General features: G+C 39.4%; 1 protein-coding gene across 1 annotated transcript in view; it reads left to right on the top strand.

Annotated features, from left to right (window-relative positions):
* CLMN (calmin) overlaps nt 1-12,023 on the top strand; it is a 74,155-nt gene that overhangs the window by 40,244 nt on the left and 21,888 nt on the right. The window contains exons 2-3 of the mRNA XM_056492291.1: nt 8,421-8,482; nt 10,960-11,055. Of these exons, the coding sequence (XP_056348266.1) occupies nt 8,421-8,482; nt 10,960-11,055 (158 nt within the window). The remainder of the gene's footprint in view (nt 1-8,420; nt 8,483-10,959; nt 11,056-12,023) is intronic.

Here is a 12,023-nt window from a genome sequence, read left to right as displayed (position 1 = left end):
TTAGGTTTTGTGTTCCTCTCTGTCCCTCCAAAAGTCTTGTACCCTCTACTTCAGATCATGTGTCTCGCCCACAATGAACAAAGCATCTGGTTATTCCTCCAAAGCCAGAGGATTTTCCTCTAGTTAATATTAATCTCCATAAATCTCTTCAATCTTTTGCTCTTAGAGTTGCATGTATTTCTGCATGTTTCTAATATTCACCTGATTACCATGCTTCTCACTCTATTTCTTCTGTGCTGCTTATTGGCTTTGGTAAGAGACACTAAAAGGAAGAATAAGTGGGAGAGAGGCAGAAGGCAGTGTGGCTCTGGATTCTGCATATCCATCTGAGGCTGCTCCATCTCTTGAGCACACCTCTAGGTTTTGGTGGTCCCTGCATTGGGTTACTCTTTCTGGCTTTTATTACTGCTCTTTCAGTTCTGCACATATGTGATTAAGTTTTCCTTCTGAACCTCTTCTAGTGCTGTGGTGTCCAGAAGGCTTTGTAAGCATTCCTTGGTTTGGATAATGTATTGGCTGGGTAATCTCAAGTTGTTTGGGGATAGTAGAGGAAGCAGAAAAGAGAAATCCAGAAGCCACCAGCACCCCAACAAGCAATTCCTTGTGATTTCAGGGCTTTTGCAAGGTAGTTCTGTGACATGTTTGTGGTTGCCTTTCCTTACCTGATTTTAGAAAATAAAGCTACCGTCTTTTAAGTTTCCCTCAGGTAAAGGCAAATTCCAAAGAAGATTATACATCTCTGGCAGTTGTCTTCTCAGCCTTTCTATACCATCCTGTGGTGCTTTAAAGATCCTGGTTAATAACAGGGAGAGTTCAAATTTTCTGTTAAAGACTGATTTATCTAAAGAAGCTCAGGAAACTGCCTGGGACTCTTCTGTGGAAAGTAGACATGTTGCCAATCCCCTGCACCTGCATTTTCTTCATTCTACTCACAGATTTAATTACAATGCTTTCAAATACATAAAAATACAGTTAAACACTAACTGCAATGTTAACATTAACTGACAAATATAGGAAACAGTGGTACTCTGAGCATGTTCTAGTTCTCATCTGATTCTGAATGTAAAGAAATAACCCTGGCACATAATGTGGGTTTTGTTTGGCTTTGCTCATCTCAAATTATTCAGGCTTTAGCACTGTTGTCAGATCTGATGTGTAGCAGAATATCTTACTGCATTTCAGATTTTGATGTCTTAACAAAGTTAACCAGCCAAAAGGATTTTTTGCCTGTGTAGAAATGAATATGAAGAATTAGGAATGCTTGACAGTTTAAGCTTTCTAGGTTTGCCATAACAAGTAAAGGTAAATGCAAAGTGGAGATGGAATGGACTGGACTCTGTGACTAGGCCTTACTTACTGGATGTAGGATGGTTTCTGGAGGATGATGTCTTTTTCATTTTAGATGTCACAGGATAAGAGTGGAGATCTTGCCAGGGATCTCTTAGAAGTGATACATAGATATGAAGAGATACTGATATGGCTGTGAGATCTACTTCACCATGTGGGAGGGAAAGGTCTGTGCTAGTAAAACTGTGTCAATGTGAACTTCATGCAAAAGCCATTTCTCTAACTGATAAGAAGACAGGGCTAACTGCACCTGGCTGAACACAGCAGCTATGACTTTGTTAGTTTCAGAAGGGCTCTCCTGATTTTACTTTTGAGCAAGTGCAGAGAATCTGACCGAATGTACTCAAGTAGGTAGAAGAAGTGCAAGAGGTGGAAATTGAAGTCAAGCATTGTGCTTTAAAGCAGAGTTCAATATGCCAGCAATGACAGGAGTGGGATATTTTGCCCACTGCAGAGCAGGGGCCTCTGTTGCTTCAAGAAACAGCAGCAGTCCCAGGAGGGACTCCCATTTGGAGAAGCCAGAACTAGTGCAGCAGACAGCACTGGACATCATGAGCTCTGGGCGAGGATCATCTCCTGAACCACAGAGGTTATTGATTGTTGTTGCATTTCTCCTAATGGCAATTGCTGGGAACAGCAAATCCTGCTTCTCCACAGAAGGAGGTGTTATGGTTCTTGAACAGAGTGTAATAAACCACAAGAAGCGTTCTGCACAGCCTGAAAACCCCTTGCTGGATCAACACTTAAGTCACTTTTTAGATCAATTTCAACCCACTGAATTTAACCTAATTAATACTTTATTTGGGTCCAGCAATCTTCACAGTAAACTCTGATATCTGTTTCATTCAGTGTTCAGAACAGAATTGTATTCCTCTTTTTCAACCTCGTCAGATTTTATTTCATAACATTCCTGGTATGTAAATGAGAAATTTTGTTAATCTGTTCAATAACATTTCCCATGTATATAAAGAGTCATTTGAAAAAAGATGTTTGCTCTGTGATTGAAGGGTACATGGAGGGGAATCTTTACCATCTGCCACTATTAAATCTACTAAATTAGTTTTCAAGGGAAAATATAAATCCCTGTTGTTGGAAGCTTTTTTGATCAGCTCTAATAATAATATTTTATGTAGGATTTCTCTTCCAAAGCCCAGCAGAATTTATAAGTAAATTCATCTAATTCTTTGGAAAGAGAAACATCTGTCTCAGACATTATGAGGATTGAAGCACTAAGAGTTTTTTAGAAATCTCATATTCTCATATTCATAATATTTGTCTGGTGCATGTAATCTTAATATACCAATTGCAGTAGTAAATATTTTGCTATAACCAGACACTGAAGTCCAAAAGAAACCTGTTTAGCTGCAGCTAATGAAAATATAATGCTCGGGATCTTACAATGTTTGTGTTCTGCAGCATCAACCTAAGTTTTAAAGAATTTTGAACCAATAAGACTTGGACTCTGCAACTTTGATGGAATGAAAAAGCCTCAAGCTTTCAACACCTGCCATAGAAATTTAATAAGGACCCTAATAAATGGGTCAGTTTCAACAAACAATTAACTTAACAACTTCATCTGGAGGGCTTAGAGGCCCTGTTCATAAGAGGTAACTTGAGACCAGACTCATGTTATATAGTGTAGTTAATGTTTCCTTTAGAAAACCAAGGTTTTTAAGATTTAATATTTCATGTGCTCCAGATTACATCAAATTGGCATATGGTACACAACAAAGCCTTCAACCCCTGCATAGATCAAACAGAAAATTTATATTAATCTTCTAAGCTGTTTGGGGGTTTCTTAAGCACAAGGAAAATATAGAATTCACAGGAATTCGTAAGCTTATAAAATTAATTTTGTGGGCAGTTTGGCCAAAGTTATTCCTTATATTTCAATTATGCCTTTAAAATTCACACTCCTACAAATATGGAGATTTTTATGTGCAAGTACTGAGTGCTTACAGAGCAGTTGCTGAACTGCACCATATACTCGAGAGGAATGCTGTAAGCTATTTTTTCATCTTGTGAAAACATATAATAGAAATTATGTCTCTGACCATTCATAGTTCAATGTGTTTAATGTAACTCTGTGTTGAGATGAAATAAAAGTACAAAATTTAATTGCACTTTCCCCTGCCCTATTTTACACATTTCATCTTAAACTCTCCAGTTCTTTTGCTGTCAGTTGCTACCCCCGCACCCAATCTCCCTTCTCACCCCCTTTTACTTTTGTTCCAGTGCACCTTTAATCATCCTTCCCATGTTGGATGTGTTGCTTGCATGTGCTCTGTCCTTGGGCTGTGCACCTGAACTTTGTCCCATGTATTGTATTTGAACAGCAGAAGGTGTCCTGGACAAGGATCTGTACTTCCTTAGGGCTGTCTGTATCCAGAGTCTATCATCAGCATCCTGTATCTAGTGCCTGACCACCTACTCTAACTAATGGCATGGTATTTATTTGCCCTTAGGCGATTACTTGCATCTATCATCATCTCAAATGAGCAATTTTAGGTAAAATCCGTGTTCTGAGATGTAGGTCTGGCTTCCTTTGTGAACACTGTTTGAAGAGAAAGGAGTATTCAGATTTGTTAGTATGATGCCTAGTAATCAGAAATACCTAAGCTGAGTCACAGTGCAGGAACACCATGAAGCCCAGTTTAAAATCCAGTTCTCATTTTATTTAGTGGCCTGGAGTTCGAAAGTGGATTGTTCAATATATGTTCATTAGAGACTGTTTGATTGCTTAATTCTATAAATGGGGGCTTGGGGGTGAGGAAGGCAGAAGGATGGAAATTTGTATTTCCCAAGACTCAGGGTGTCTGAACCATGTTCCACTTTGGAGTTAGGCTGTAGTATTTAATTATCATACATTTTCACATATATTTTTATTGTGTAATAAGAAGTGTCATTTTCTCCAGATCAAAGACTGTGGCAAATGCTGGGATACATCCAGAGCCATGCACATTATGAACTGGTTCTGTGGTGGCCCCTGGGTACTTATGAAGTGAATATGGGGAATATCCTGGCAAGTTATTGCCTCTGAAGCCATGGGTGGTTAAAGCACCCTCTGTCACAGTTAGATGGCCAATACCAGCATTTCCATCTTGAAGACTTGCTTCTTGTTAATGGCAAGTGTATCTACAGAGGTTGAGCTGGTGGTAGAAAGAAGGAAGCTGGATTTTGTGCTTATTATAAAACAGGAACTTGGCAAGATGTCCAGAAGGTAAGGTGTAATTGGATCTACAAGCCAGCTTGGCCTGTTGTGATGGTTTTAACGTCATTTGATGATGATATCCTGGATGAAATGCTAATAGGTTTGGAAGCAAATTTAAGTGACCTTCTGCTTTGCTTTGGGAGTAATATCCATACATGCAAATCAAGTAATTTCCTGAAGCTATGTAATTACACACTGACAAGTATTCTACTCAAATCAGCTTCCATGTTTCATAGTTCCTTGAAGTGCCCAGCCCCATGGTGGTGTGCCTCAGAGGATTATTCATAACTGGTTCTACAACAACAGAATAAATAGTATTTAGAAGCAAATCAATATTTGCTATCTCCAATTTGCTGTTGAACATAGAAGCTCTTAGGGATCAGCTTCCTGCAGGTGATGCAAACAGTAGTGACCTTTGAGGAGATTTGGGAGGGGGAGAAATGGCAATAGCAAATGCCTGAGGAATTTCTAGACTGATGGGGAAGGAAATTGTGCCACACAGGAAAGCAGCTGAAGTACCTTGTGCATTAGTAGCTTAACCTAGAATTTTGCCCAAATGGTTTTTGAACTAGCTTAGTTTTACTCTTTGACGAATTAGATGCCTTTGCTATAAGATTTTAGAAAGCAGTATATGTTTGTGAATATTGCATACTGACTGGGGTGCAGTTACAGGGGCTGAGCCAAATTCTGTCCTCTGTCCTCTAGGACACAGTTGTGGGGCAGAGAAATGAGTGGATTATACAATAGGGTACACCCAATCCTAACAGTACACCTTTTCCTTCTCCAGTGGCTTCTTTCCCTCTAAATTATTTCAGTTAATGCCTGTCAGTGCTCTACCCATGCACTTTGATACAAACACTGTGCCTCTTACATCCTCCTGTGAAAGCATGTTGTAGTTGGGCTTACTGGAAGAGTGTGGAAGACCTAGCTTCTGTAAGTGGTCAGAATTTGTTTCTATAATTTTTCTCTTACATCAAGGTCTGAGCTGAGCTGAATCAAAAAGGCAATTCCTGAATTTTTACTACCTTCTGGTATTACATCTTTCAATTCAACCCTCACAGCAGGCATCCTTCTTCTCCAGTATAGGATTTGTGTGCAGGCCAGCCATATGGTGGGTGTAATTATTATTTTATAATGGTGTTATTGCTCTCTAGCTGCCCAGTAAACACAGTGCAGTTTTAGTAAACTATATACGTAAGTATAGGAACTTTGGACTTGAATGATTTTCTTCACTTTTATATAATATTAGGTGTGAAGGAGAAAAAAAATTCAATTTAATTTATAGAAACTGCATAAAGTTTATAGAGTTTCTACAATCATCTTAAATGAAAAAAATTTGGAGAAGAGGGGCTGTACTGAAACTGGGAGGTCCACAATGCCAGAGCAGAATAGCAGTTAAAGGCACACATCAGTAAATACCTGTGCTGAACTTTTCCCATTAATTCTGCCATGGAGCATATGGACTGCATTAGGGGTTTGTGTGCCTTAGGGATTTTATAAACACATTTCCTCTCCTTTCCTCTTCCCCTTCCAGTTACTGTTGCTTTAGAATTTTACTGAATCAAATAGTGCCCATTCTGGGGTCAACACTCTTCCTGGAAAGAAGCTATTTGCTATAGAGACAAATTCATCTCAGAAACCTGTCTATGTATGCAAGTGCTTTCCTGAATGTGCTTTTTTTTATGTTTGGTGTGTGAGCTTCCCAAAGCAGTAATACCAGCTTGGCTCACCCATCCTTTGAGGCATATGTGCAACTCCTGATTTGCATCATGGCAGAATTTCTGCAGCAAAATTAGGAGCCTCTGTGTGCTTAGTTTTATGGATGATCTGTAAATAAACACAGCTCTCTTTTGCATCCTTATTTACACTGAAAGTGAAGGTTGCCAAAGTGACTGATGACAAGAAACCAAGCCTCTGATGATACCAGAAAACACTCTATTTGCTTCTGTGACCCTTTCTGTGTTTCCTTTTTGATTTTGGTTGACATTGGAAATCTGTATATCCAGCCTGTTTGATAAGGTCTCCTTTTTATTTTCTGAAGTCTGGCACTGGTGCCCATCCAAGCATTCCTGAGCATTTCAGACAAGTTTAATAGATGGCCCTTGTGGGGGTTATTGTCAGCCCTGTTGCCTGCTATTAGCTCCTCTGCCTTCCCCTTTGCACCCACACCTGTATTTGAACAGAAAGAAGTATATCTGGGAACAACTCTGGCTTAATCTCCACCCACTGTCAAAGGTTAATTTTAACAGCTCGATTGTTGAAGTTACACCCTGGGTGACACACAGCACTTCTGCTGTTCAGCTGTGGCTGTGGGAGTGAGTGCATGGAAACCCAGTTCTGAACTGAGGTGCTGAAGAAAGCGAAGCCCAAGAAATATGTGACACATCTCTCAGTTTATTGTACTTTGGGATTTGTAGGTGGTAAATGCTGTGGGTGTTTTACAGATACTCTGGAGTCCTAATATAATTTACAGTTTCATTTTTAGAGAGCTGTTTCAAATCTTTGCACATTCTTCTAAGACATTTTAAAAGAAAAGCCAACAGCAATAATTAGTTTGGCATTTTCTATGTTTTCTAAAGCACTTAAATGGTAATGACTTCTTTTAACCAATCTTGGAGAAAATCAGGTTTTATGGAATAAGACAACTAAAAAGGCCTGAATGGACATCAGTGACAGATGAACTTTGTGCTGAAAAGCTCTATTCCAATGCATCAAAATAAGGAAAACAGTTATACATATGATTAGAAGCTGCTGACCCTTTGGTTAAAATGATCAAAAAGAACAATATTAAAATTTGATTTACAGAAGCTACTGCTTGGCCTATAATCAGTCTGACCAGTAAAAGCAGCCCAGACTTTCTGAGAATGTGATTTCCCAGTAGATAGGTTAGCTGTTTTTGTAGGGCTGAATAAACACAAAATGGTTTTAAAATATATTTGATATGCTGTATGAGTAAATTGAAATACTAGCATATAACTAGTTTTAATGGGTTTTGTTCATAAATTGCCAGATTTCCTTAATTCAAGTGAAACTTGAGAACCACTTGAGAATAATTGTCTTTAAAGTGAAATATTGCTTTGACAGTCTACTTCATTTATATTAAATATATGGTTTATTTTTTTATATTAGAAGGTAAATGAAAGCTGGGCAGTAATATGATTCCCCTTACACTCCTGCCATATTTCACTATGGAAATGGATTCAGGAAATGGCAGATGTGATTAAAAACTCTTCAGCTGGCCCAAGAGCTGTTTGTACAGCACCCAGTGCACAGCACTTCTGGCGAGGAACAAGCACTCCTAGTCTTACTGCAATATAAATAAAATGATTCTTCTGTCTGGGGAATTGGAATTTTGATTCTAAATGCACTAGTTAGGAGACTGGGAAGATGGGATTTCATGAGGTTTTTCCATTCATAAGAATGAAGACAAAATGGTTGTGTTGGTCCTGTTTCCTTGTGCATGCAAGTACATTGGAATCCAGGCCAGCCCAATCTGCATGAGGGTGTCAGAGCAATAATCCTATAAATTGACATAGAAGGGTCAGGCTGCCTGCTCAGAGGGTGACAACACTGGAGAGCTGTGCACAGCACATAATGTTCATCTCTCAGAACCTGAACACTGAAGACTGCAAAACTAAGAAATTCCTTCCTCCTGCCTTTAAAATGCATCTACAAATGTATAGCTCATGCTTGGGCAAAGAAATTGAATAAAACACTGAAACTGGACCTTCCTGATTTAGAGTATGTTTGTTTTATGTTCTCATGAATTCTAACTGTTTTGTGCATCAGTTTCTGAAATTTACTACCAGTTTTCCCCTTTTCTGGAAAGTTAAGTGCTGTTTTTTGTTTCTGATATTTCTAGTCGAACGCGAAAATGTACAGAAGAGGACCTTTACCAGATGGATAAACCTGCACTTGGGAAAGGTAAGACTGACCAACAGCCTTGATACTGGGATACAAGAACATAGCCATAGACAGATTGCAGTAAACTCCTCTAAAGTAGTTAAACTTTGGAAACAAAGCTGACATCTGTGCATAGAGGGATGTTTGGTGGAGAATAAGTGGAAGGTCAAAGTCTGTTTCTGGATTAATTAAATTTCATTTCTAGGCACAATGAATACTTGACTGGCATTTATCATCTCAGGTGCATTTAAATCTTTAATGCCATTGCCTGTTACCATATGGGTAGAATTTTCCCATAGAATGCACCCACATAAAATTAAATATGGTTGAGGCTCTGAGATGATGATGTCTGTGTTCTTTCCTGAACTGGAAGTTTGAACATTTGAAGAATCATGGCTAAAGACAGCTGTTCTTCAGAATCTGTCTTCATCCCAGATCTGAAGATGGAAAACAGTAAATAATTCCTTGTCAGTCATGTTGGGATCTTCACATACCCACTTACATCAGAGAGCTAATGTTTAGATATTATATCTTTAAGTTGTAATTGTTTCTTAATGACACCAAAATATAGCTCTTAAACCTAAATGACTGTTCTTATTTATAATAGGTAAATACTACCTCTCCTGTGTAGTCTATCATGCAGACAATGTGGGGTTTTTTTGCTGTTGAGTTTGAAAAGAAAAAAAAATCCCAGTATTACTGAGACAGCAGCAATACTTGGTGTAGGATAAAGGAATGAGATCAGGTTCCTGATCTAGATGGAGCCCTAACTTGGACTGGTGATTGAGCTCCACAATGCTTTAGTATGTGTGGCTAAATTTAAAAAAATACAGACTGGGACTAGGTTTGGGCTGACTTGCAGTTTAGTAGTTCTTGAGAAGTGATTGCATTTCAGACACTGTAAAGTAAAGGTTTTAGAAGAAAGGCATACATATATACTTGTTTAAGTCCACTACTCTGCAGTGAGTGTTTTTGAAGGCATAAAGGGATCCTCTTAAATCTCACTGGAAAATCAGAATAAGGCTAGTTGGAAATGTTTTGATTAGCAATTGCTCCCAAAGGCCTCTCAGAACGAAGACAGTGTTACGTGATGCCTTTGTGAATCAGGCTCTAGGACTTTAAACTAACTGCAGTTTTGGAACTTGTCAGAAAGGGTTGTCAAATATGAGACTGCAAAGAAGGTCTTTGATTTAGAGGGAGTTATATAACAAAAAAGGCTGTAGGGTGCTGTTAATTCTGCTGTGCCAGGCATATGAAGTCTTAGAACCTTTGTGGGCAGGTCAGCTTTCTCTGGAGTGCATACAAATTTTTTTTCCTCTCAGATTCAACAAACAAAAATGCTTTTCTGGAGAAAGGGTGAAAGCTTTCTGCTTTATTAATGTTTTTTCCTGGAAGTGGCATGTAAACAATGAGCTTCACCAAAGCTATCTCTAATTACAGGTGATTCCCTGAGGACACTCACTGAGAAAGGTGTCTTCTCCCTTTATCCTCAAAGTGCAGACTGACTTCTGGGGTTTTTTTCAGAGGCAGCAATGAAGTCTTCTTGTACTTCTATAGGGAACTTCTAGTGTGATCCCACTTGGGTCATCTCCTGAGAGGATCTGGCTCTGCTGGTCATGGGATACTTTGGAGTAGTCTGAATTTCTGAGTTCTGTTTGTTCTTGCTTTAAGTACCGAAAGAATGGAGAGTGTTTGGGTTTTAGTCTTTCAGAGAAGTTATTTAATTTTGAAATTAAAGTACTTTGCTTTCTTTCATGGAGCATTGTTTAGTCTCTTGGCTTGATTAAAGACCAGTAATGAAAATGTGTGGTCCCAGTTTGCCAGGAGCAGTGCTGAATCGAACAGAAGTGCATTGCCCAACCAAAGATGAAAAGATTGGGCTCTTTAGGGACACGTGAATGAGTGACACCTGAGCAGAGTGTAATTGCTGCAGCTGGGACTACCCCTAAGGGCTGAGCTGGCTTGGCTGTGTGCCTTGAAGTGCACACATCTACCAACACCGCAGTGAAGTGAGGAGATGGTTCCCTTTGGAGGAGTTTGCTAAGAAAAGAGACACAATACAGGATGTTGCTTTCTAAAGTACTTAGAAAATGCTGGGAGACAGAATGGCACCACCAGAAGTCTTTCACATGAGGAGGGACATTGTGGCTGGCTGGATCATGGGCTTATCTCTGCACAAAGTAGTCCAGCTTCTGCTGGACATGTCTTCGTCTGAGGGATCAGCACCCAAACCCTGGGTGGTTATTTCTTAGGCAGAGTATTTAGGATTAGATTCTGTTATGGGAAATCTGGAATTAGTTCTTGTCTGATTTCAGTCTTGGCTCCAACATTCATAGGACAGAATTGCCATCGATGTGAAGAACAATCAGCTCTTTATTACAGCAGGCTATGATTTACTTCTTGTATCTCTGTCTTGTAAAATTCTCCTTCCACCTCTCTGAAGTCACAGTGATCAAAAAGCAGTGCTTTAAAAACTACCTGGTTTCTCTTCTTCACAGTGCAAGCCTCCTTTGAAAGTGAAAGACCTGTTTATTGATATACAAGATGGCAAAATCTTGATGGCGCTCCTGGAAGTCCTATCAGGACAAAAGCTGGTATGTACAGAGAGGGAGGAACCTCCATATCTGGGAGCTTAGTATGTTACAAGCAAGAGTGCCTGGACATCCAAGGAATAAGGATGAATTTGGGCCCATGTCTTGCATAATGTAGTAAGAATTTCAGCAACTTTGTTGTAATTTCCTTGTGTTACAGGCAGTGTCCTGAGCTATAATGTAGATTTCAAGGAAATATAACAATGAGGTGTAAATGGTGTGTGATCACTGTTAATGCTCCTACCCCTCAGGGTTTTTAAGACTGTAATACTTTAATGCTCACACATTCCATTTGGAGATTACCCAAGTCACATTACCAAGAAAACATATTTGCTATATAATTTTTTTAATCCCTAAGTTCTATTTCTATTTTGTCTAAAATCATTATGACATTCAGTAGGTCTTCTGATGCCTGCTGTAGGTCTGAGTTTCATTCTGGTATCCTGGCTCAGGTTTTATTAGTCTTACTAATACATTCTAAATCAGCAGGGCAAAGCTTTACTAATCAGAAACTTCTTCTCTCCTCCTTTCTTTGTAAGAGCTGTGTAAAGTTCCACATACCAGAAATGGAACACCCAATGCAAATATAAATGCCCAGTTGACTTTAGTGTTTTCTTTCTCCATCAATCTTGTCATCAGAACTCTCCTGTGTGTGGCTATCACACTTGGGTGGGAGGAGCAGCTGTCTCATCACTGCAGATATACCTGGTGATGCTCTGTAGTGACTGACCACCTGCACACCCTGCAGCAGGAATGGCCCCTAATGTGTGCTCACACATTCACAGTCAAGAGTATTTTTTAATATTCTTGAAGGTTGGCAGAGCTGCAGCAGAGGGAGCAGTGTCTCTATGTGCATTCACACATTGAGGGCCAGGCTTGAAATGAGTTGAAGGGAGAGATACATCATGGTAAACCCTAGGCTATGCTTTGGGAGGTCAGGGAGGAGGTGAGAGAAGGGGGTAAGGTCAGCA

Source organism: Oenanthe melanoleuca, chromosome 5 (assembly GCF_029582105.1).
Source record: "Oenanthe melanoleuca isolate GR-GAL-2019-014 chromosome 5, OMel1.0, whole genome shotgun sequence".
Lineage (NCBI taxonomy): Eukaryota > Metazoa > Chordata > Aves > Passeriformes > Muscicapidae > Oenanthe > Oenanthe melanoleuca.
Note: the sequence above shows the minus strand (reverse complement) of the source record. Positions and strands in the feature narration are given on the sequence as shown.